General features: G+C 43.3%; 1 protein-coding gene across 1 annotated transcript; it reads left to right on the forward strand.

The window, feature by feature from the left end:
* Positions 1 to 7,739: 7,739 nt before the first annotated feature.
* Positions 7,740 to 22,653, forward strand: soul4 (heme-binding protein soul4). The gene is given in 7 exon segments (XM_072703898.1): positions 7,740 to 7,779; positions 11,775 to 11,951; positions 18,379 to 18,473; positions 18,632 to 18,778; positions 19,000 to 19,029; positions 19,031 to 19,179; positions 19,496 to 22,653. Coding segments are annotated over 6 exon segments (753 nt in total). The 5' UTR covers positions 7,740 to 7,779; positions 11,775 to 11,794; the 3' UTR covers positions 19,671 to 22,653.
* The last annotated feature ends 4,211 nt before the right edge of the window (positions 22,654 to 26,864 follow it).

Consider the following 26,864-nt stretch of genomic DNA (forward strand, 5'->3'; position numbering starts at 1 on the left):
GGACATCCCGATCCATGGCCGACCACCAGAAGGCGCGCTGGAGGTACTGGAAGGTTCTTTTGGCACCGGGGTGTCCTGCCAGTGCAGAGGAGTGAGCCCAAGAAAGGACTTCCGGCCGGATGGATGTGGGAACGTAGAGCCGGCCGGATGGAGAATCTGCCGGAGCGGGCTCCGTGGTCTGAGCTTGGCGCACTCTGGTCTCCAGATCCCACTGGAGAGGGGCGACGATTCGAGCGGTGGGCACCACCGGTGCCGGATCCATCCGAAGTACATCGGCCTCGTGTTGGCGGGAGAGAGCGTCAGCCTTGGTGTTCTTGGACCCCGGGCGATATGAAATGTGAAAGTTGAATTTTTCAAAGAACAGGGCCCATCGGGCCTGTCGAGGGTTGAGCTGTTTGACGTGTTGGATGGTGATGAGATTCTGGTGGTCCGTCCAGACCATGAATGGTTCGCTGCCACCCTGGAGCCAGTGACGCCATTCTTCCAGGGCCCATTTAATGGCCAGCAGTTCACGGTCCCCTACCCCGTAACGCTGCTGAGTGGGGTTGAATTTCCTGGAGAAAAAACTACACGGATGCAGTTTCTGGTCCAGACCCCGCTGGGAGAGAACCGCTCCGACGCCTACGTCTGAGGCGTCCACCTCCACCACGAAGGGTTTGGTAGCATCCGGGTGAAGAAGAATAGGGGCAGTAGTAAAAAAGAGACATAGCTTCTGGAATGCGTTGATGGCATCCGGAGTGAGGCTGTAAGGATGGGTGGAAGGACGGGTTAGAACGGTGAGAGGTGCAGCTACTGTACTGAAGTCCCGGATAAAACGCCGATAGAAATTGGCGAACCCCAGAAAACGCTGCAGCTGCTTAAGCGTCCTGGGCAGGGGCCAATGACGCACAGCTTCCAGCTTCTGGGGATCCATGGCCACACCCTGGGGTGAAATGACAAAACCCAGGAACGTGGTGGAACGCTGGTGGAAAGCGCATTTCTCCAACTTACAGTACAACTGATGAGCAAGTAATCGCCTAAGGACCGCCCGGACATGTTGGATGTGCTCCTCTAGGGTATGGGAGTAGATGAGGATATCGTCTAGGTAGACGAATGCCCAACGATCTAGCATGTCCCGTAGCACATCGTTAATAAATTGTTGGAAGGCAGCAGGGGCATTGCACAGACCAAAGGGCATCACCAGACTCTCATAGTGACCAGTGGGAGTGATAAAAGCCGTCTTCCACTCATCGCCCTCCCTGATGCGCACCAAGTTGTATGCGCTCCGGAGGTCCAACTTAGTGAAGTAGGTAGCACCGGACAGAGCGTCCAGGGCGGTGTTGGTCAGCGGAAGTGGATGACAGTTCTTCACGGTGATGGTGTTGAGCCCCCGATAGTCGACGCAGGGACGGAGCCCACCGTCTTTCTTCTTCACGAAGAAGAATCCCGCGGCCGCGGGTGAGGAAGAGGGCCTGATAGTGCCCTGACGGAGAGCGTCAGCAACATATTCCTCCATAGCCTTGGTCTCTATGGGAGAAAGGGAAAAAAGTCTGCCGCGGGGTGGCGTCGTACCCGGTAAAAGGTCTATGGCGAGGTCATAGGGCCGGTGAGGAGGTAATTTAACGGCCCGTCTCTTGCAGAAGACTTCCGCTAGGTCACGGTATGAAGGAGGGATGGCCTCTGGGTCGACATCGGGGACCTCGGAATCCCCGACACACCCCGCTGTCGTCTGTAGACACAGTTCAGAGCAGGTCGACCCCCACTGAAGAATCCGCTGTTGGGTCCAGGTGATGAGGGGGTCGTGCTGAAAGAGCCAAGGGTGCCCTAGGATGATGGGAGGTGAGTGGATGGATGTGACAAAAAACTGGATACGTTCATGGTGTTGACCGATGCTTAGGGAGATAACTTGAGTCTGGTGGGTAATAGGACTGGTGGTCAGCGGTCGACCATCCACCGCAGTGATCGAAACTGGCTGAGGTAACGCCACCAGCTCCATCCCTAGTTGTTTGACATAGGCTAGATCAATAAAGTTCCCTGCGGCTCCTGAATCAATAAAAGCCGAGGTTTTAACTCGTTTGTGGTCAAACTGGAGGTGTACCGGAATCGTGAGGTGGGAAACCGCCGTAGTAGTGGAGAAAAGATGTAAGAGACCCGGTGAGCTCCTCCCAGGACTCACCGGGTCTGACCATTTCCCGGACGGAGGGGACAGACGGCGCGATGGTGCTTGGGAGAGGCACAGTAGGCACACAGACCTTCCCTATAACGCCTCTCCCTCTCTGCTGTGGTCAGAGAGGCACGCCCTAATTGCATGGGTTCCCCAGCTCCCAGGTGGTCCACAGATCGAGGTGGGGTGATAGCCCCCGCAGATGTTGGGAACGCAGCAGGTGAATGAGGTGACGATGTGGATGGCAGGTTACGGGGAATTTGCCTCGGACGCGAGCTCATCCGTTGGTCGATCCGGAGGGCCAGTTGAATGAGACCCTCCAAAGTGGCGGGGAGCTCCCTACCTGCAAGCTCATCCCGAATACGGGGAGCCAACCCCTCATAGTAGGCCGTCCGGAGAGCGGAATCACCCCAGGTGGTTTGTACTGCGAGGGTGCGGAAATCCGCCGTATAACGGCTTACGGGCGAGCCCCCCTGCCGCAGATGGTACAACCTTGAATCGGTCTCCACCTCACTATCCGGATGACAAAACGTAGTACGGAGTTGATAAATGAAGTTGATAAGTGTCCGATGTCGGATCCGGACCGAATAATGGCAGTAGCCCACTCCGCTGCTTGCCCGGTAAGAAGGGAGACGAGAAGTGCAATGCGCTGCCTATCTGTGGAGTATCGGGTAGGTTGGAACTCAAACACTAAATCTAACGCAGTGAGAAAAACATCACACTTCCCGTCAACCCCGTTCCATTTCTCAGGCAGTGAAAGATGGGAGTCAACAACGGGTGACGAAAAACGAACCGCCGCCCGCGGTGCGTGCCGCTCGCTAGCCAGCTCCCGAACAGCTTCGCGAAGGCTCGCGACCTCCTGCCGCAGCGCTTCCACCTCGCCGCGAGACGCAGCTTGGGTTTGGTTGCTTTGGCGTAATTCCGCGACCTCACGCTGGAGCTGATCGAGCAGTACCGATTGATTTGCGACAGCGTCGCAGATAGCGGCGAACTCCGCTGGGTTAACCGCACCGGGCTCAGTCATTCTGTCAGGAATTCCCGTAGCAAAACACGGTGAAGATATGAAGACAGCGGGTTTTTAATGTAGCGTGGAAGATAACCCAGACGCGGAGTGTACACGAAAAGGTAGGATAACCACGCGATTACTCTAAGAACGCTCCTTTTATAACGAGTAGGAATTCCCACCGGAATCCCCGTTCTATATAACACACAATCAGAATCCTGGAACCAAAGGCTGAAGTACTCACAGTACCGACGATGGAGGTAGAAGCGGCTTGGGTCATTTACCAATGACTGAGCGGCGAAAGACTGTGAAGCTCCGCTATTTATCTTCCGGACGATCACCTACTTCCGGGTCCTAGTGGCGATCACCTGGCTGGTGCGCATGACAGAATGGGTGTAAGATGGTCTAAAAGGTCCTCTTCATGTCACACCCCGCCTGTCCGAACCTCCTGTGTGTCATGCCCCCCTCGTTAACCTCGTGTGGAATCCCCGTGTTTACCTGCTGTTTCGAGTTGTTTTCATTAGTTTTGTGTATTTAAGTCCACATCAGAGTATGTTTCTCTAGTCCTGTCATCGTATTGTTTCGACAGTGTTTCCCCCGCATGCCTCTCCATCTCCCCATTAAATCCCTTTTTACTCCAGCCTTTACGTCCTTTGCCTGCTTCCCCAGTTCGAGCTTGCCAGGATATAACACTTCAATTACAAACAGAAGGTCTATTTTATTTTCCACTCCTTGACTAATTAGTTACATAATAATCTTCTTTACAGTTTCAGCTGGAACATTTGGTGTGAGCTTTAAAAGCCGCCATTCATTAAGGTCGGAAATCTCCAAGGAGGTGTGATGGAGAACTATTAGTGACAGGTCAAACACTCTGTATTCAGGAAGAGGACTGTAGTCTACCAAGTCTTCTTGCTTAACATATGCCCAGTGTGGACTATGTGGCACAGAACTCAGACAGTGAACACCCTGATCAATAAAACACACAGAATTATAGTTTTCAGTGATTAAGTAAACATCCAGATTGTTCTGAGCAAGCACAAGCTTGATTCTGCCAAATATAACACTTTCATCCTCTTTGGGAATAATTACATACATGTTCTTTTTGTAAATTGTGCCCTTGAGAGTGACATCATGTGCCGCAAAAGTATTCTCAGGTTGGAAATTGAAAGTGGCAATTGACTGCTTTGTCTTTTCACAATAATCATCGTGGAAAAACTCTGTTGCCTTTAAAACTGAAGTAAATTGTGGAAAACAGCTCAAGTAGGCTTGTAAGAGGTGGCGATGCTAGCATTCCACACAAATTCTTGAAATTCTGCAGCCTTCTTGAGTGTGGCATAAATTGAGTGCTTGCTCTCAAAACCTAAAGTGCAGAGACGTATTAGTGGACCAAGGTGAACAATCAGCCTGGGGTAGTGACATAAATAATGGTGCTGGGGCTTTGGGAGAAATCCAGGGGATTAGTACCTGCAAGAATGCTATTGATCAGTAGATATTTCTACAGCACAGAAAGTTTCATCCATCTGTCTGAGCTGTAAGATAAGCTGCCAGACCTCATTATCGGCAGACGAATCAATCTTGTTGCTAATGAGCAAGGGGAATAGCCTCAAAAAGGACCATTTCAGTGTATCTTTCCACTACCTGCAACTACTTCTGAAGGTTTGTCATTCCCGTCATTTCCAAGATACTGACATTGATTAATTCATTGATTCAAATCTAAATAAGTGAAATGTTTCCCTTCACCCACAATATAACTCATCAACACTAGATCAATAGACACTGCTCCTTCAAACAGGTCATGACCAAGGCCAGTTGGTAAACCAGACTGACAAACATGGAAATATGTACGTTTGTTAAAAACTGAGGCGCATTTCATCCCACGTTTTGTTTGTCCAGGCTATGTATTTTGTAAATGCATTTTGTATGACTCTCTTGTTCTTAATGGAGCCTTTGACAGTGATGTACACAAAAAAAAACGTGTCTCTGTTAATTTCACAAAACCGACACAAAATTTGATCTCTTCCTGAAATTTCCAAGAAACTACCCTCTGTTGTATCAGCCAAGATTGTCACCTGCAGTGAGACGCACACTGGCTCTGAACACAGCCCATCCATCAATTCCATTGTCCTCTAGGTCTTTGACATCTGTAATTAGTGCATGAATCACTAAATGCTAACCAAAGTATGCACAGTCTTTTTCTTTACAATGTAAGACTAGCTGCATATGATCAACACTTGATCGATTATGTGGAAGGACCTCAGCTAGAGTGAGATAAACACCCAGCGTCTTGTGTTTTTTCCTTTCAGAACCAAGTGGGTTGACATCTTCAAATGAGTCTTGGTAAAGAATCAGCGCTAAAGAATTAGCACAAGTTTGCAGCAGTGAATTTTCTTTGATCATCCTTCTATCCCATACATCCAGTAAAACATCCTAAGATGTGATATGGGTTTGGGATTTGCCATATTGTTCATTAAAGGTTTGACACTGAAAAAAAGGGATTTTAAAGTTTCCTTTATATGAACACAGTATACAAAGCACCCCTTCCCTATTTCATTTTGGCAGTGGTTGAATATATCTAAAGTTTTCCTTGAAATATGTCTTCTGTCTCTGGACAGTTTTTAATGTGTAATTAGTAGAAGTTCTGAAGAGATCTTCAGTTTGCAATGCAGTTTTATGAGTAACACACTCAGAAATTCTAATTATATATAACTTTTCTTTGATTTGCAAAATAAATGAGACTGATTTATATTACGTGAAATCCTTCTATTATTGTCTGAATGGTTGATGCTGGTAGAAGCAGTTTTGCTTGCAATTTTAAGTAAAAATGAGCTAAATCCTTTAGGAGTTCAGACTGATTTAATGTGCCTGGTAATTTTTCAAAAGGCTCACTGGTAAGTGGTTCATAGGAAAGACTGTCTCCTATTGAAGCAGATGCAGCTGATGTTCCTGTTGTGTAGACAAGAAGACGGACATTGAGCATCGCTGTTTTATTAATTCTCTCCACAGAGATGTCAGAGGTACCCAGGGCTGAGCCCGGAACTGCAGTCGAAACTCAGGCGGGGAGGTTGGGTGATCGGCGTCGGTACAGATGGGGAAGAGGCGCAAAACACGGTCGGGAATCCAGGCAGAGGTCGGGCAGTTCCAAGAACATGGTGGTGTAGATATGATACATGCATACATGTGCTTTTGGTAACTCTGAATACTCCAGCATGAAGGAGAACATCTCACTTAACCAGCTGAACAAGACTACAGACACAGTTATTGTGTTGTTAGTACGACTCGTACCGGTGCAATAAAGGCCATCTAGTGGTCAAACCCGGAACTGACTCTGCATCCTCTACTGGTCTCAAGACGGCTGGGCAGCCCTCCTTTACTGTATAATTATAGGTCAAGTAAGTTTGTATCTATAAATGTAAGTGACAGGAAGCAAAGGTATTACTGAGTAAAAGTAACAAACTTCAAGAATACTCTTAAGATTTTGTTTGCAGCTTGTGTTGGATTCAAATGGTGACTGCATATGTTAAAAAAAATCACTACATTTGTGAAATAATGTAGCAAGAGAATTAAATAAAATTGAAGCTGAAAAAAATCTCAGGAATCACTGCTAAGTTACTTATAAGCTAGTTTTTGTCGAAATGAAGATGGTCCTACATGTTTTAGAAAAGTCGGAGTTCAGAGATCCACAAGGGCCAAAGTGCATCAGAAGCACAAAGCTGCGGGTCCCCTGCTCACTGCACCACACTGCAGCCCCCCAGTGATTAAATACAACTGGATTCTGTTGCATTTTTGTGTATTTCAGTTGGTGATTATTGGTTTACTACAGTACCTGACATCCCAATTTTCCGTGTATTGCATTCTATAGGATTCTAGCAGAAAATAACAAAACTAATCTATGTGAAACCAGCCCAGTCTATTTCCATGAGAACATTTCTAATCAGTTAGTGCAAAAAGAACGTCCGGGGAAAATACCCGATAGACACCGCAACCACAATTTTGCAGATGCCCTAGTGGTGTTTCTGAAATAAAAGAACCGCTTTGAAGTTGAATATAATCTGTCTTAGTAAATGTATTTTATATAAATAGTTCTTTAATCTGTACACACATTTTTTAAACAGCTACTCTTGATGAAAAAGGCCTATGATGATGAAGGCAGGAAATGTTACTCAGTAAATACAGGTATTGTCAGGGGTGCTTCAATGCACAGGCTTACCCGTGCTGATGTCCAGGGGCCTCTGCTAAAAAGGTGCTTCAGCTAACCTTGTTTAATGAAACCCATCCTGCATGTACCCCTGCTTAATACCGTGCGCCAGGCTGCAGCGCCCCCGTGCGACCCTAAGCAGTATAACCCGTCAGAAGGTTATAAGGATGGATGGATTAACCTATTAAGCGTTTTGCTGTATCTTTATTATTCTTTTTGTGATTATTTCAAGATATCCGTTTAGTCAAATACTCACAGCAAAAGGGACGTATTTAATATATGTGGTATTAGAGTGTTTGCGAACACCTGTAAGTAGGAACTTACTGTTTACCTCGGCGTCTGTCGTGCCACGTGACCCCCTGAAGCCTCCTGCGTTCTCTGCGTTTACAGAAGAGCGACTCCACCGCGATAAGCAAGCAAGCGCTGCGCTTTACGCCGGTATGTATTATGATTTTGCATTTGGTACCTTGGCAGATCCGTCTTTATGAGACTTTTCTGTCACAGAATAATTTATATTAAATAAATAGTGGCGTTTTACAATAACGGCGCAACTGTAAATAATGACTACGGAGAATTTATTTTCATGCATATAAATTATTAAAGTGTTACAACTCCAGGATTACTGCAGCATGCAATATATTGTAACAACCACTATCTGGGTTATTGTCCCTAAATATAATAATTTGTTTGTAGGCTGTTACTACAGTGCAGAGTTTTTGCTATTATTTTCAGAGCGCAATGTATTATTTATCGCTGAGTGCGTCGCCTTAATTGTGTCCCGCCAGCAAAGAAGCTGACCTACTTTTCAATATTGCTTCTAATGAATGAGGCTGAGGCAGGATATTTATTTAAACTGGCTGTCCTACAAAACATTTGCTGTTTAGATACGATTATTCTTAAACGACAGTTTTTGATGTTATAACTTTGCGTTGTATTTGTTGTAAAGTTTTTCTTTACACATATAATTAGTTTTTAAACAATTAAAAAATGTATTTTAGTGTCGCATCCATTGCGACATCGTGACCACCGTTTAATAATAAAAACAATAAAGGAGCATATGTTCAGTTTGAAGTAAACGCAGTTTGATACGAGTATGTTGCATTGGGTTTTGTCTGCTGTGTGTCTGCGGTACTGATAGACGCCTTAAGTCGTTACATTTTGTTATGTTGATAAACAGTGTTTAAGAGGCACTTGAGAAAAAGCAGCATCCATCTGAAGCGTTAGGCTCCGGAAAATTATCCTGGAGAAATTAAAAATGTTAATTGTGGGTTTCAAGGAAATTGGGTTTTACCGCTGGTTTTCAGAATTTATCGAATGTCTTACACAGATATGTGGGAAAAAATAATTATAAAAAACGTACAAGCGCATTATTTTTCTATTATTAAATAAGACTGAAAAGCAAATTATTTTATTATAACTCTTACCCTAACTCTAACCCCCCAAAACCCTTACCTTAACCCTAACCCTAACCCCAAAAAGTATTTTATGACAGAACACCGGCACCCCTGTTTATAAATATGCATCAGTCTGAACAGTGTATGAATAATAGGCCAATACTTGTATAAAACTATCTGGGTAATAGAATTGAGTCGTGTAATCCTGAAAAGCCACGGTATGATTTTTAGAAATCCAATTTTGCAGTTTATTATTTCAGAGGCGCGCATCCTAACATTTTCAGGCTTTTTTTTAGTTTTCATAGAAGCGTCGGAGCTAATGAAAATAACGAGTGGTCTTGAGAATAAAGACACTCTCACGGGGTATTTTATGAAAACGTCAACTACCATGCTGTGTGATCAATCTACTAGTGAAAAGAAAAAAAACGCTCTTTTTCTGACTTTTGAAAAATAAAATGTGTTTTGTGAAATTATACAATGCCTTTTCCTCGTAGTAGCTACCTGACTATGAGGGATATATTTTGAGGGGATATATTTGCATATATAAATGTATTGTGTTGATTTTTATAGCCTTCTTTTCCATCAAAAGCTATTGAAATCTTTTTTCCAAATTTTGAATTTTATTGCAGACTTTCTCTTCACAACTTCACCTGCAATTTACTTTGAATAATGTAAGACATACAGTATAAAACATTTTGATAAAAGAACATTACTAAGGTATTAAATAAGATATCAATAGAAAACATATATACAGGCTTAATAAGTATCTGCAGCAAAAGTTTGGATTCTGGTTTGGGATGGACTTAATTCCAGATTTACTTAAGTGTTGACATGAAGATCATGTTATGTTTTAAGGCATATATCATCTCGGGATATTTAATGTATTTATCCAGTTGCTGCCCCACGTACCTCTGCTTCTGACTGACCTCCAGCTGGGAGACGTGATGGTCTGTTGGTGTTTGTGTTCTTCATGAATTTGTTCCCCCATCATAATTAGTCACTTGTAGCTCCAAGATGTCTGTACCAGGAATAGCCAAGCCCTTATAATTGTGCAACTGCTTGAAGGATTAACAGCCTTCACTGACTAGACCGACTGAATAAGAAGGGGCCACCACTCCAATTACTTCACGATTCAGTTATTTTAATAGGGTGCATCAGTCAAACCACGTTCCCTTTTGCTGTACTACAGAATAAGTTAAATAATGAAGGAAATGTCATATAAAGACAGATTTAGTCATATAAACACAGATTTAGCTGTAAATGTTTGAAGATACTGAAACTAATACCTCTGTTATGGCGAGTGTAGCACAGAGCGGGGAAGCAGGCGAACGGAAGCCAGGGATCGGGGAATACGGCGTTTAATCCAAAACACAGAGAACAGTACAACAGAACAGTACAACAGAACAGTACAACAGAACAGTACAACAGAACAGTACAACGTAACATCACAACGTCAATGACCGGACTGGGGATACAAACAGGAACGCGGACTAAATACACTGAACTAATGACAACAATCCGAAACAGCTGTAAAACACTGGGATTCCACATGAGGTTAACGAGGGGGCGTGGCACACATTAGGATCGGACGGAGCGGGGCATGACAACCTCTACTAAATAGTAGTATTAATATTAAATACTAATACTGAGAGAGTTAAACTAAGTATAGTTTTATGAACCCGTGTTAATGGAGCGCCATTCTGTGTCAGAGCACATGCACAGTCGCATGCTCTGGGAATTCCTGAACCACTGGTTAACCAGAACAGTGGCCTGTACTATGAAGTGGGGTTACTGGCTTATCAGGGTAACTTGTCGGATTTAAGGTACCACAGTTTAAATGGACTTCATATTTGTTCACTTACATTTTGCCCAGACTACCTTACATCCGACAAGTTACCCCAAAAAGCCAGTAACGCTGCTTTGTAGTACAGGCCCCAGAATATCATATCAAATACCCATACAGATGCGGGAACATTACATCTGTGAATAGACAGGTCCTTGTGGTGTGAGGTGACTGCCACTCCCCTTGTTCATCCATCCAGCCATCCATTGTCCAACCTGCTTATCCTACTGGGTCGTGGGGGGTCTGGAGCCTATCCCGGAAGCAACGGGCTCGAGGCAGGGAACAACCCTGGATGAAGGGCCAGCCCATCGCAGGGCACACTCACACACCATTCACTCACACCTAAGGGCAATTTAGCAATGCCAATCAGCCTCAGCATGTCTTTGGACTGTGGGGGGAAACCGGAGTACCCTGAGGAAACCCCACGACGACACGGGGGGGAACATGCAAACTCCACACACATGTGACCCAAGCGGAGACTCAAACCCAAGTCCCAGAGGTGTGAGGCAACAGTGCTAACCACTGCACCACCATGCCGCCCCTCCCCTCGTTCATGTTCTATTAAATCTTTGTGTTTAGATCAGAAGGGTAACAATGTTACTTATTATGACAGCTGCTTAGAACATGGCCTTAGGATTACAGCTGATATTAAATGTCCTGATACAGTAAAACCTCGGATTGCGAGCATAATTCGTTCCGGAAACGTGCTTGTAATCCAAAGCACTCGTATATCAAAGTGAATTTTCCCATTAGATTTAATGGAAACTCAGATGATTCATTCCACAGACCAAAAATATTAAAGTAAAAATACATAAAACAAATTAACCTGCACTTTAACTTTGAAAAGAATCGTGAATGGTGTGAGGGAGACGAGAGAGAGGAGAAGAGGAGGGTTAATATAACAATGAATGTAGGGGTACAAATTTTTCCACACAAGAAATTCATAGTAATATTCCTCTGTTTCTGAAACGAATATCCGAGATTCGTCTATTCAAATAAGTTGTCATATGACGGTATATAGCTTTGTGTAATGCATTTAAATAAGAAAAACTTGCATTGGAAGTATGCAGTATTTTGATATTTTGGTCTGTTCTCAACATACAGCAGCCAATTTTCACAGTGAAATGTTATTTAGGCAGTCTGCAAGAATGGTTACTAATAGTAATTAGCTCTCTGGTCTTTCTGGTGTATTTCAGTTGTCCTTTAGCTGCAAAAAATGGCACTAATCTCCATTGAAGATCTTGCCGAATTGGAAGATGAGTATTTGGATGATGTCACACAAAATTCTGAGCCAATGGAGGACAATGACGAGGAGAGGCTGTATGCCCATTGGCAGGCTGTGGCCAGCATGCATCAGGTTTCCGTCCCCCGAGGTACAGGCCTCGCCTTACATCATCCAATTCTTCTTTACACACATATTGTTAGGGAATAATGTTTGAACCTAAAGCATTTTAACCAAAACTCACTCCAGCTAAAATTGCAGGGCCAGTCCCACTGAACTGGAAAGTCACAAATCATCCAGAACAGTTAAAAAAGATGATAAAACATGGAATAGTGGTGCTACCATGGCCCCAGTGGTACTGCCGTGGCCCCAGTGGTACTTCTGTGACTCTAGTGGTACTGCCGTGGCCCCAGTGGTACTTCTGTGGCTCCAGTGGTACTGCCATGGCTCCTATGGTGCTGCCGTGGCACCAGTGGTACTTCCGTGGCCCCAGTGGTACTTCCGTGGCCCCAGTGGTGCTGCCGTGGCCCCAGTAGTACTTCTGTGGCTCCAGTGGTGCTGCCGTGGCCCCAGTGGTGCTGCCATGGCTCCAGTGGTACTTCTGTGGCTCCAGTGGTACTGCCATGGCCCCAGTGGTACTTCTGTGGCTCCAGTGGTACTGCCGTGGCCCCAGTGGTACTTCTGTGGCTCCAGTGGTACTGCCGTGGCCCCAGTTGTACTTCTGTGGCTCCAGTAGTGCCATGGCTCCTATGGTGCTTCCGTGGCACCAGTGGTACTTCTGTGGCCCCAGTGGTACTGCCATGGCCCCAGTGGTACTGCCATGGCCCCAGTTGTACTTCTGTGGCTCCAGTAGTGCCATGGCTCCTATGGTGCTTCCGTGGCACCAGTGGTACTTCTGTGGCCCCAGTGGTACTGCCATGGCCCCAGTAGTACTTCTGTGGCTCCAGTGGTGCTGCCGTGGCCCCAGTGGTACTGCCATGGCCCCAGTGGTACTGCCATGGCCCCAGTGGTACTGCCGTGGCCCCAGTGGTACTTCTGTGGCTCCAGTGGTGCTGCCATGGCCCCAGTGGTACTGCCGTGGCCCCAGTGGTACTTCTGTGGCTCCAGTGGTGCTGCCGTGGCCCCAGTGGTACTTCTGTGGCTCCAGTGGTACTGCCATGGCTCCTATGGTGCTGCCGTGGCCCCAGTGGTGCTTCCGTGGCCCCAGTGGTACTGCCGTGGCCAGGGGCGCCGTAAGGGGGAGGAAAGCTAGGACGATTCCAAGGGCCCCTGAGTGACAGGGGCCCTAAAAAATTAGGAAAATAACTGGATTGGTTTGGACTGGGGGGCCTAATATGATATACTTTCATGGGGCCCAAAATCTCTAACGGCGCCCCTGGCCGTGGCCCCAGTGGTACTGCTGTGGCTCCAGTGGTACTGCTGTGGCTCCAGTGGTGCTGCCATGGCTCCAGTGCCTGTTGATGAGCACCTCTCATCCCTCTGATGAGTGCACCCTAAAAGCCTTGCTCTCATGCTGGATTGGTAATTAGGTGAAAGCTTAACGAGCCTCTCCTTTGTCTACCCTCAGATCCCCTGCCTTTTATGTGTGTCGGGTGCTATTCATTTAGCCGTCATTTAGCAATTTCGCTGAGAGTCTCTCTGGGGCAGAATGATGCAAATGTGCCAGTCGGAGAGGGATGGGGGGGCTTCTGCAGCACCCATAATAAGGCTTGAGCTTAGAGCTTGAAACAAACATGGAAAATGCTGGCTTTTATTTCAGTTTGGATTTTTCTACTCGTGATGTTTAATGGGGCTCCTTACTAAAATGCATTTAAAAAATAATAAGTTTATGAGCAGTATATTTATTGAGTTGCTTGAGATGGTTTTGCCAATATCAGTATGGCAGCGGTGTGTGGCTCAGCGGGGAGTCACTGGAATGTTGCCATTCATCCTGTAGTTGGCAAAGTGATTTTCCTGTTGGGCCCTTGAGCAAGGCCCTTAACTCCCAGTTACGCCAGGAACTAGCTGACCCAGTTTTCCTAATTATATATTGCTTTGGATAGAAACACTGGATTAATTTTTTTCTGGTATGTACATTAGGGTGGCCTTTATTATATAGTGAAAAAAATAAAAGTTTGAATTTTATTACTCTGACCCTCTAGAATCTTTCCTTTTATATTGAAAATAATTCCCCTAAATTTTTTTTACATTTCAACAAATTCTACAGGTTGCTCAAAGGCCAGGAACATAAGGCTGGCCAATCACGCAATAATTCTACAGATACAAAAACCAATAGCTATGAGAAATTGAGAAACATGAATCATATTTATTTTAAACTACTAAGTGACAAATCGCAATTAGTCTCTGTTAATACATAGTGTAAATTGGAGAAATTATATATTATACAGTAATGTGCAATTGGCAAAGTTCAAGTCTTCATTAGTGCAGTGTGGGGGAGGACGGAGGAAAGCGCCGTAGCTTTGACCTCCTCTGCCCGTCTGGGTGGAGGAAGCGCAGTAGCTTACCACTCCTACCCGTGCACTTCTAGGACTCAGGAAATAACGAGACAACACGCTTCTCTCTTTTACTTGCGCAAGGGTGCCCACTCACTTAGATGCAACAGACAGTATCTGCGCCTCAGTTCAGTGTCACCCCGGGCAGTCCCTTGGCTTCTTTATTTATACTTGGCGGGGAGGGGTCTACTTGGGGGGTGTTTTCAAGCTGTTAAGGCTGATGAAGCTTCTTGCACACAAAGGGTTATCAGGAAACATTGCATTCTTCCGGGTGGGCCCCTTGCCACGTTGACAGAATCCCACTATCGCACCCAGGGTCATGGTTCCTGTTTCACACCCTTTGACGCACAGGGAGAACATCCTGCCTCAACGTATTTTCTAAGTTTAGGGAGCTGATAATATGTTTGCACGTACACACATAATATGATAAGGTATATACAATTTTCACTCTAACATGCAGTCTTCGTGGCATTTGGGTACTGCTTCCGATGATCCGCTATCACTTGTAGCAGGTACTGCAGCTGCTCTTCATTCTTTGTTGATTTGTTGAAATCTTGCACCAAGGCTACTGCTCTTTCTGCATGATCATTCACTACAGAGAGAGCAGCAGCTTTTTTTGCTCCATCCTGGAAATCATCTCTTTCTAGCCATGTAGATGGTGGAGTCCTCAAGAATTCTTTCGAAACTTGCAAGGCTTCTAGGAGTTCAACTGTGCTTTTGGTTGTGAAGTCTTGAAGGTCCATATTTGCAACAGAGTGGAGATCAACAACTGCTTTCTGCTTTGCACTGTTGTCACTTTGAACTTCATTCATTGCAGCAACCATTAGGACCTTGGTGTCATTCGGTACCTTCATGTCAAATAGCGCTAACCCTACTAGATGCTCTGACAGATACCAGAGATGCTTTGACAGCTTCTTTGATGTGGAGTCAGAAATGGGTTTATTGATATCTCCATAGTTTAACAGTGCTTGGAGGAAGGAGAGATCATTTCTTGGAGCACTGACAGCATCAGGGCAAGTGAACCATGACTTTATATACAGCTTTGAGAAGAAGAGACAGAGGTCACGAAGAGCTTTTTCTTCTCGTTTTGTAAGGTGAAACTGTGCTCGAAACAACCAGATTTTGAAGGTGTAGAGGACCTTGGCCATCCACCTTGCATGATGAACTGGACCTGGTGCAAGAAATCTCAGTGGCTGTGTGGCAGTTGCTCCAATGTAGATTAAGACTAGCTCTAACAGCTCCTTGTAGTCATCTCTGTCATGATATAGTTGCTGTTGTTCTTTGATGAATTCCTCTATATCCTGTTTGAATTCTTGACATGTTCTGCAGTGTAAGGATCAGTAGTTGCATCTTGATATGAGGTTTTGTCTATTTCACTCCATTGTGCTTTGAATCTCTTAAATATAGCAACTTCTGGAGCAGAACTTGGACCAAAGCATGTAGTAAATGCTGCACCTGCTATCAACTCCATTATATGATGGCGGCATGCAAGATGCAGTAGCTCCTTGCCTATAATATGCTCCACCAGAACACAAGCTCCATTTTTACGTCCTGTGTTAGAACTTGTTGTGTCAAAGCACATGCCACACACTTGCTGCTCTGTATTCCATGATTTTAGTGTATCCATAACAGCATTAGCTTGAGCCTGTCCACTACTGTTTGGAAGTTTTGGAACAGCAAGCAACTGAGAAGCACCATTTCCTGTCACTAGTACTGGCAATCGATCAACCTTTTCGGTTCCTGTGAGGTCTTCTAGAAGTTTACCATCCCAGTGAACAACTAGAGGCACATCTGGGTCAAAGTTTTCCTGGATACGGGCTGCTTCATCTTTGCGGATTTTTTTTCTCTGTCTCTGTATTGTGCTACGATTTAGTGCATAGTTTTCAAGGTTGCATCCTAGGCTTTTTGCAGTTTCAGCCACAACCATCATAGCTTTTCTGTCTGACAGTCCTGTTCGGTCTAGACACACTCCAAGTTCAGAAGTGACAAACTGCTTACGACCCCTTTTAGCTCTTGGCTCAGAAGAGCTGCAACCAGCTACTGGTTCTGTCTGCTCAGTTTCTGATTCTGTTTCAGACTGAGATGTGGTGCAGCTGGTGCTATCATCTAGGCTCATTGTTTCAGTCATTCTTTTAGACTCTTCAGCTGCCTTAGACTTTCTCTTCTCCTCTTTATCCAGTCTCTCTCTTTTCATATTTTCCCTTTTCTCTAACACCTTGTCCACTGATGTCATGCTACCTCTACGTCCTTTTTGTCAGGTTTCTGGACGGCACGGGAACGGGAACGCGGCATGGTGCACGAAAAAGGGCTGACGACCCACTTGCGGCTCCAAGGACAAGGGGATTTATTACAGAAAACAGAAAACACTACAAACGACTAACCAAAACCAAAGGGACCACGAGGGGTCAAAACTAAAACAGGGAGGAATTAACTAGACTAAATACACACAAGGAAAACTAACAAACTAGGTAAACTACACTCAAAGGAAAACCAGACACGACACGATGAACAAGAGTTTAGACACGATGAACCAGCGGGGAACAGAACAAAGGCAGGAACTAATATACACGGGGTAATGACTAACACAGGGCAGGTGAGGCTGATTAACAAAGACTAGGTAAACAGGACACAGGTGAAACCAATTAACTCAAAGACACTACTAAATCAGGGAAACTAAACACTAACCAAGGAAGCATACATCAACACACGGAAGGTACAAAGGCAATAACAAAGGCAGGGGAACAAGAAACAAAACCAAAACCAATAACAAAGCAAACACCAGGAATAATTAAGCATAAAGAAAAACACCAGGGAGCTAAATACAAAAACAGAGGAGGTGGGATTCGAACACAAGACAAGAGGGAACTCATGGACCGAGGGGCAAACAGACAGCACATGCTAAATACATTAAGCCACGAGACCAGACAGGAGACAGGGGAGAACAAGGACTGACGTGAAGGACGGAATGACCAGCACCACCTGCTGGTCAAACGGGGAAGGGGCACGAAAGGACCACAGTGGGGGCTGACCCTGACACTTTTTCTCTTTGGGCAATCAAGAAGTCTTTATCTTCAGGGATGTTCATTATATTTAGTGCATCTTGATGTGCCACATCAAAAAGATCTTCAAAATCTTCAGTAAATACCTTCTCATTTTCAATTTGTTTAGCAGACCTTCTGTATGCATTCTTCTTTAAAGCCTGATATGTCTTGTACAGATTTTCTACTTTCTTAATCATGTCTTGCTTGTGCTGAATGGGAATTCTTGCTCTCTTCCAAAATTTCTCTACTTTCTCAACAGTATTACTTGCAGCTTGTCTTAATGGATTTTTGTTTTCAATGTGACAGTACAGAAAGTGTCTTAAAACTTGCTTCTTAGAAGGCAACTTTGCACCTGTGATATCTGCTTCAGGCGATAGCAGGTATGACTTTTGACGTTTGGATTTCTTTACTTTCATTGCCTGTTTGCCAATTGCCTCCATTTTGTCATCAAAGCTGAATTAGCTGATGTCTGGTTCCTAAATTTGATCAATACTCTCACTTGCACTGTACAGTGTACATGTATAAATACAACATTAAATAGGTCTTTTGATACAGTCAGTAGACTCAGTACTAATTTATGTAAGCCTTGTTTGTTCACTGTGGCTTTGGTTGATGATGAATATACTCAGACAAGGCCCAACAGAGATCATCAATAAAGTAGGCCTATACTATGGTACCCTACATGAAATATATGAATACTGAACAGACCAGAAGTGTAATTCCCACTATAATACTGTATATTGTCATTATTGTGACTATAGTGGTTAACACGGCCTATTTGTCATATAGCGCTGATTAGCTGACCATTGAGCAACCTGTTACAATTGGTATATTGCCCTCAAACTTTACCAGAATTTTTTAATTATTATTTGGAAACATATAACAGGGTCAGAGGAAGAGTTTTCAATACTTCAAAAATAAGGGCCACCCTAATGCACATACACATGTTAAAAGCAACTTGTCGCTTAAAGACAAATGTCACTTTTTTAAAAGTTGTGAGCTCCAAATAGGCACGAATATGCATTTATGCATTGTGACTTATTAGAAATGATCGGACCAATTCAGGAGATGACAAGAAGGAACCAGGCAGCAAACGAACGTGAGGAGGTTCCATCTGTAACCCTGTCGAGGCATGAAAAGGTATGTAGGTGTCTGTTGGCAGCACAGTGTTTGGCAGTGGTTTAGATGAAATGGGGGTGGTTCTCTGGGGTATGTTGCTGCTTCCTGGTTTCTGGTGCCTGCCTGTATGTGTATGTGTGTGTGTGTGTGTGTGTGTGTGTGTGTGTGTGTCGCCTCAGCTGGGGGAGAGTGTGTATGAAGAGAGGATCTACCCGCCAGGAAGGTGGGCCTGCGTCACTAGGACCGAGAAGCTGTACGAGCAGAGCATCTCCATGGGTTTCATGAAACTCATGCGCTACATCTGCAAAGAGAATTCCACAGGTAGGAGCCTCCCCCTGTCCCTGCAGATCGATCTGAGGCCAACCTGAGACATGCTAGCATTTCACAATAAGACCCTTCAAGGGACGTTGGATTTGTGAACGTTTCAGGAGTGTGTGCATGGAGTAGGTCACTGATGAGTCTACGCATCATCATTAAAATTATGTTGCTTTCCCTTGTAAGAAGAGGGATAGAGTGATTCTGATCTGCTTTCTGTCATGCCGGGTCTTACCTGGGTATGACTCTGCCTATTGTGACCTGAACTCCAGATGCTAGAGGATGGGAATGGATTTCTCAAGGAAGTTGTGACTGCTTACTACCTGCCAGCGGCATTACAGGACTACCCACCGGAACCTGCAGATCCTGACATTTATATAATCCACAGGGACACTCTGCGAGTTTTCACCAGGTGGGGCTGGAGGGACATTGACGCCTCTGGGTACTGTGATCCCTGACTGGACTGTCTGTGGCACTGTTCTGATTACAAATGGGCCTTTATCAGACTACTAAAGATGTTTGGTAAAGAGAAGATGACTGACGTCTATAATAAGAAATGGGTCATGTTCCAAAGATGTCCATTGAAGCCAATTGAAATTACAGTGCATTGTAAAGGATCAAACAATATCCCCTTGTGAAAATAATCCTAGGTACTGAAATGACAGCACTGCAAAATGGCAAATCAGTGCCAAATGGTGAAATGTATCTGTAAATTTCTGCCCTGGCAGGAGTTTCCGTGGTACAACTACAGAGGAAACTATCATGAATCAGGCGAACCAATTGTGGGAGCTGCTGGAAAACACAGAAGGTCTGCGGAGGGACGCCTACATGGTGGCCGTCTACGAGAACCCCGGGGTGTCCTGCCGCAGGAATGAGATCTGGTTCATTCGCCAGGAGCAATAGACACCGACACCTACACCAGCTAAATCCCCCTACCCATCATGCACCAGAGCATTGCAAAACACACAGCAAAATTTATGTCGAGCCAACAGAACACAAAAGAACACAACAAAATGCCTGAATTTCTTATATGTTTGTGTTTACTAGTGCTCAGATTGTCATTGTATTTCTTGTGTTCTATGTGTAAGATATAGGGCGAAAAGGACTGTCGACAAGGCAGTTCCTATTCATTAGCTTCTGATTTTGACCATGTGTGTGAATTTAGCTAAGCAGTGGGGTTTCTTGTAATAGTCATACCACCGTGTCACCTTGCTTATTGGGTAATGAGGTGAGCGTGGCACATGAGAGGGCTGGATGGAGGGACGTGACACTTATATTCATACTCTTCAAAGCCCAGGATTTGCCGTATAATTTGGCAGCCTTAAGGGTGCTCCTCCTGGGGATTATGGGTAAAGTCATTTTATACAAACAGCCATGCAAAGACAGGAAGAGGAGCAAATGAAATTCATCACTGTGAATCAGTTCCTGGGCTATACTGCTGTATGTGTTCTACCTCAGCTCGACATTTTTATTTGTAGAGAAAATGCCCCTTGTCTGGAATTCAGACATTTTACAAATCACATTAGTATTTAGTGGCCTTGCCCAATGTAGGAATTGGTCTATAAAAAGCAATGTTCGCATAGAAGCTTAATGGTCAGGCATGGATGTCATGTGCTGTACATCAACATTATTGTTTCATAGTATGTTCCTGTTTAACTAATCAACTTCAGTTCTATGAGGAAGCTATAAGATCTCAAAATGGCATACGATGTGATCTACTTAGATTTCCACAAGGTCTTTGATGTTGTCCCCCACAAACGGCTCCTGCTTAAGCTCAAAGCAGCAGGGATTTTAGGAACTGTAGCAGCTTAGGTTACCTCAGGGTTCAATTTTAGGACCACTATTGTTCCTAATTTACATTAATGATATTGGCAACAATATATACAGTAAACTGGTTAAATTTGTAGAGATTACCAAGGTGGGTGGTGTAGCAGATACAGAACTAGCGGCACAGGCGCTACAGTGGTATCTGGATTTAATTAGCAACTGGGCTGATACTTGGCAGATGAAATTTTACAGATAAATGTAAGGTAATCTATGCAGGGAGCAGAAATATAAAGTACAGATATTTTATGGGTTCCACTGAAATAAGGGTAGCTGATTACGAGAAAGATCTCGGTGTGTATGTTGATGCTTCCATGTCCCACTCTCGCCAGTGTGGGGAAGCAATAAAAAAGGCCAATAGAATGTTTGGTTATATCTCTAGGTGTGTGGAGTTTAAGTCAAGGGAGGTGATGTTACACTTATATAATTCCTTGGTAAGACCCCACCTTGAATATTGTGTGCAGGTTTGGTCACCATACCTTAAGAAGGACATTGCTGCCTTGTAAAAGGTGCAATGTAGGGCTACGAGAATGATTCCTGGTCTTAGAGGAATGTCTTATGAGGAGAGGTTAGCTGAGCTGAATTTTTTCAGCCTCAAGTGAAGGAGACTAAGGGGGGACATGACCCTGGTATAAATTTTTGTAACAGGTCTGGATGCTGTTCAACCAAATAGTTACTTCAATATCAGTTCGAATACAAGAACTCATGGCCTCAGGTGGAAATTAGTGGGAGAACATTTTAAACTGAATTTGAAAAAGCACTTCTTTACACAGTGTTTGGTTATCCTGCTAGTGTAGTGCAAGCTACAACCTTGGGTTCCTTTAAATCAGAGCTAGATAAGATTTTAATAACTCTGAGCTATTAGTCAAGTTCTCCCCAAACAAGCTTGATGGGCCGAATGGCCTCCTCTCGTTTGTAAATGTCTTATGTTCTTTTAAGAACAACATAAGTATGGCAACTTTCATCATATTAAAATTGTATAATAAATTCCTTTTTTTATTCGCAAATGCATAATCAAGGAATGATTAAATTGATTTTAACAATATCACATATCCATTTTCTGTTATTTATGGGCTTACAATGTAGTGTGTTTACGAGTAGCACATATACATGTTTACAAAGAACAGACCAGATATCACCTGTATGTACAGTATAATGTCAGATCATTATAAAGTGAAGTGGTTAATCGTCATTGTTGACACACCACAGCACACAACAACAAAATATGCCCTCTGCATTTAACGTAAGTGATATAGTGGTGGGCAGCTATTATTTAGCGCCTGGGGAGCAGTGCTTGGGGGCGGTACCTTGTTCAGGGTACCTCAGTGGTACTTTGCCAGGCAGCGATACAAACTAGCAACCTTTTGATTATAAGCATGCGTCTTTAACCATTAGGCCATTAAGTTAGGAAAAAAATGCATGAATCAGCATTTGGTGCTGGTAATGAATTTGTGCCCATTCTCCAAAAAAAACAGGAGAGCTTTAAAATAGACCAGTCCTGTGAACAAAGCAGATTGTATTTATAAGAGAGAACGAACTGAATAGTGTGCTTATGTAACAGTCAGTGTTTTGTTTACATTTTAGCATAAATTTGTCACACAAGTACTATGACCCGCCAAATAAGCTGTGAAAGGAATGACAATCATTTTCAAATTGCCCTTAAACATTTACAGAGCCTTTGCTAGAATCATATTTATTAAGAGTTTATATTTGCAAAGTTTTATTTTGTAGGTAATTTTGTGTATATCACAGTGGATAATGTGAATATTTTCGCTTACAGAGATGGCACTAGTAGTGCCTTTCTCTGTTCTCACTGACCAGCATATTCATCTTGATGTTTTTGTCCAAAGTTTCAAGGCTGTTTTTGAAGGTCCTCTGTGTCCTGTGATCGTCTGCTATTGTATAAATGTGGTGTCAACAAGTTTGTGTTTCTAGTACAAATTGTGTTTTTTTTTTACCATTTAGGTTTACAAAACCGTGTTTTGCTTTTTATTAAAAGTGTCGGGTGATTGGTTAAGATCGACCTGTAAAATTGCTCCTGTTTCGTCAGACTTGTACTCTGCTTTTGTTATGCTACATAGTTACATAGATTAAAAGTTTAAAAGTGATTTGCATTAAAGTTGATTTTGCAAGTCAAAATGCTGGGTCTGATTTTTTTTATACCAAATAAAAGTCATTTACATTTGCTCTTCAATTATTTTATTATCAAACAGCAGAAATTAAAAAGCGTGAATGTAATTTCACTACGTCACTATGGAGCCACGGTTATATATAATGTTAGTTACTATCAACAGACTTTCCTGCTACAATTGCAGCTCTGCTTTCCATGCACCCACCACACCTTCAGCCATTACCTGAGATAGATAGATAAATAAATATGATGCACTATTATATATGTGACATGGCACTTCTACACATTAAAAGCAATTTAAAACAAATCTCTTCAGTGCTGTTTTTTTCCTTTTTCTTTCTTCGTTTTACATCTTTTGCTTAAACGTGAATCAATCTTACACATAATTCTGTCATTTTAAAAATAAAATACTTTGCAGCCAGTCAAGCTTATTAAAGAGCTGACATCTCTATCTGTCATGAAGTGCGCACTGTCACCACCAATAGTGTGGATGTGAAAACAGCCCAATTTTTTCACTGATGGCATACAGTCCCAAAGTGTGTTTCTGAGTGCTTTCTGCTGTGATATTCCCATATTCCCGCGTGTGCAACTCAGAACTTCTTTCCCTGCAAAGGACTGGAGTTTGATTGGTTAGTTGTTCTGCAGCAAGGTCATGTGGGCTGGGTGAATAAGGATGCGGTGATCAAGGGCAGGGCTGCCTTTAAACAAGACAAAATAACAGTACAATGTCATTCTTTGCTGTATGAGATAAACCGCCACATCCAAGCAGTAACAAATATTGAATTAACACTTTGAACAAAAAATGTTTTTTTTTTATTGTGGTTTTGAATATGTCATGCATCTGGTTTTATTAAAAAAATTAAAGGTAAGACTGGTTCACAGTGAATTCCAGATGGGGAACATCTGTCCACTGTGTTAATATTGTATTATTATATTACATAACTATCGAAGGCAGGGCTGGACTGGGACCAAAAAATGGCCCCGGCATTTTTTGGTCATGGCGGCCCACTATGATTATTTATACGATATGCACATGACATAACAGAGGATATATGTGTACATTGTGTGATTTCAAAAATTAAAATAAAGTGCAGCAGCTTACAAGGAAGAGAGTAACCATGTTAAAAAATTGATATGCTCTTTCACTACTCAGGGATTCATCTTGGGAGAGATGGCCACAGTGTCACAATTCCCACCTTGAAGTGAAAGTGGATGTCAAAGAAACAGAGAGAGAGAGAGGCAGGAATGTTAATTTCACTAGTGTTATTTCTCTGGTTACCTATTAGTGATAAATCATACATTTCAGCAAAGCAAAGTTTTACTAATATTGCATGATAATAATAACTGTGAGCTGTAACAGCTGCAAACTGTAACTTTATGGCAGCTAAAATACCATAAATAAAGTTGGACACCAAATCTACTCTTAGCATTATTTAAAAATGAAGGCTATAAAGGCAATTTTCTTTCTCTCTCACACACACACACAGTTTTTGCACAAAATTGTATTTTTGTACACAAATGACACATAACTCTATAGGCTATTATTATTATGCATGTTTTAAGTCTGACTGAATAAAATAAATCTTGTAATAATTTCCTATGTTGAGCATTTGCACACTTTTGGCCCAGATACTATATTTAGTGAAGATGTGTCTCTAATCATTTTTTATCATTTTAAAATTTTATTCATTCTTACCCTTCTAACTTTTTTCTTATTTTACGTATTTTACGTACTATTGCTATTATTTTTATTAAACACATCCCAAAACATTGTCAATGTTAACTCTGACTGTGTGCAAGCTTACGTGCAGGCAACCCCCCTGCCGCCCCCCCCCCTCCTCACTTACTCTCACACAAACACACTCCAGCCCTTTGCACTCCCTACATGAAACGTCCCTCTTCATTAACATTTCAGCTACTTTTAACCGGGCTGGTAGCTAATCTGACCTCTTCCTCAATCTTTCTCTGAGCCACGTCTCTCTCCTCATCCTCCTCCTCCTACGTATCTCCCTGAATAGCTAATTCTGCCCCCTCCTCTGGCCCTGCGCCATCTGCTGCAGCAGTAAAGCTTGTGGTGGCAAACATATCGGTAAGTTTTGCGCATTTTGCTGCATCCACTTGAAGGCTTTTTTGCCTCTTTTCTCTGGGCTTTTCTGCGCCCACTTGTGCTTTTTTGGTTTGTCCATAGCCGCTCCTCTCCAGCTCCGGTCAGCTCAAATGGCAAAATTTGATAACCTTGGTTAAAAAGGGGAGGCAGGGAGGGGCGGGCCGAGGGAGGCTGAGATATTTCATTGAATTAGCCCAATGTCCTTCAAGAAAATCAACCAATGAGACATCGCAGTCGATAAAAATTTTTATAATATAATTTTTTTGGTAAATTATGACAGCCCCGGGCCTGCCCAAATATGTGCATCGGCCCACCGGGCATTTTGCCCGGTACGCCAGATGGCCAGTCCAGCCCTGATCGAAGGGGTAGTGAGGGACCAACATGGATTGTTAATCCTACAAGACAGGTAGGGAAGGAGAGTGCAGGAGGGCCAGCAGCGCCATCTGCTGGCTCTCAACGGAATAGGACAGGGTAGTCCAGAGCAGACAGTGACAAAGACTAAGAACATACAGTATATGGACATATTTTGGTGTTTCAAGGGGAGCCCCTTGTTGTTTGTAAAATGTGCCTTATGGAGCTTAAATATACTGGAAAAACCACAAACTTTAGACTAAAACTAAGGAACTTCATGATATGGACATCGGTATTATGCTAATGCAACTGTAAACTTTTGATAAGTAAAGTGATATTTCTGAATTAAAACAATGAAGAAAAAAGATTATTATTGCAAATTTGAACAGATGGTAATTTAGAAAATTTTAAAATAACAAAGATTTTATTACATATAAGCAAGTTTTACATTATCTAGTAAACCAGTTTGTGTATAATCGTATTTTATCGTGATGCGGTTCATCTCGCTCAAGGCTTGGCAACACGCAACCCCATGCAATACAGCATTAAATTTTAGTTCACATTATTTTTCCTACATATTGTTATATTTTTATGAAAAATACTGATTATTTACAATGGAATTTCATAAAATTTCCTGTAGTTGTAATGGCCAGGTGTCCCTGTATTTTTGTCTTAATATTTAATCTGTGATATGATTTTCTGTCTCATGAATTTCTTGCACGATATGAAGAAAATGGCTTCTTGAGTGGGGGTCACCCCACCATGGCACTAAAGGAAGCTGACCTGACTGAATCCCCAAATGAATTACATTCAGAATACTACTTTTATTTCCTGTTAAATACTGCAGTCCCCAGAGGTATATTTCTATCATATCTCATGGGTGCTTCTTTTTAATCATTGCAAGTTTTTATGACTTTCAAATTGTTCCTAACGATGTCACATCATTGTTTTCTATTTCTGCTTGTTTTAAAAACACAAATGTTTTGGGACTAAAATGCACAATTCCGCCTGTGCAATTTTGGTAAATGTAACTATTTAATCAGTTAATGTTTCCCATGGGTCCTAATTTAGAGTTATCACACAGCATCAAGGGTAGGGGCTCTCTGACTATCTTTTTGAAGACAGACACAGGTGAAGCAGCCACAGATTTCCATATGTACTCTGTTGACAACTTGAGATACTATTGTTCCAAAGGCAAGATGATGTTTAAAGTCAATCCGTCCATCCATCCATCCGTTTTCTGCAACTGATTGTCCTATTCAGGGTTGTGGGGGGTCCAGAGCCCATCCCAGAGGCTGTGGGTGTAAGGCAGGGAACAACCCAGGATGGGGTGCCAACTCATTGCAGGGCACACACTCACACACCATTCAGATACACATGGGCAATTTAGTAAATCTAATTAATCTCTGCATGTTTTTGGACTGTGGGGGGAAACCAGAGTACCTGGAGGAAACCGCACGATGACTCAAGGTGAACATGTGAACTTCACACACTTGGAACCTAGGCGGAGACTCGAACCCTGGTCCCAGAGGGGTGAAGGGTTTGGTGCTAACCAACGTGTAATAAAAAATACATAACTTCATAATGAAATGTTATACAACTATCAAATTTAATATGCCATGCATATGAATGCCATGCAGTCAGAGCATGATGAAGACAGGGTGCGAGTGTGGAAAACACAAAT

Source organism: Paramormyrops kingsleyae, chromosome 20 (assembly GCF_048594095.1).
Source record: "Paramormyrops kingsleyae isolate MSU_618 chromosome 20, PKINGS_0.4, whole genome shotgun sequence".
Taxonomy (NCBI): Eukaryota; Metazoa; Chordata; class Actinopteri; order Osteoglossiformes; family Mormyridae; genus Paramormyrops; species Paramormyrops kingsleyae.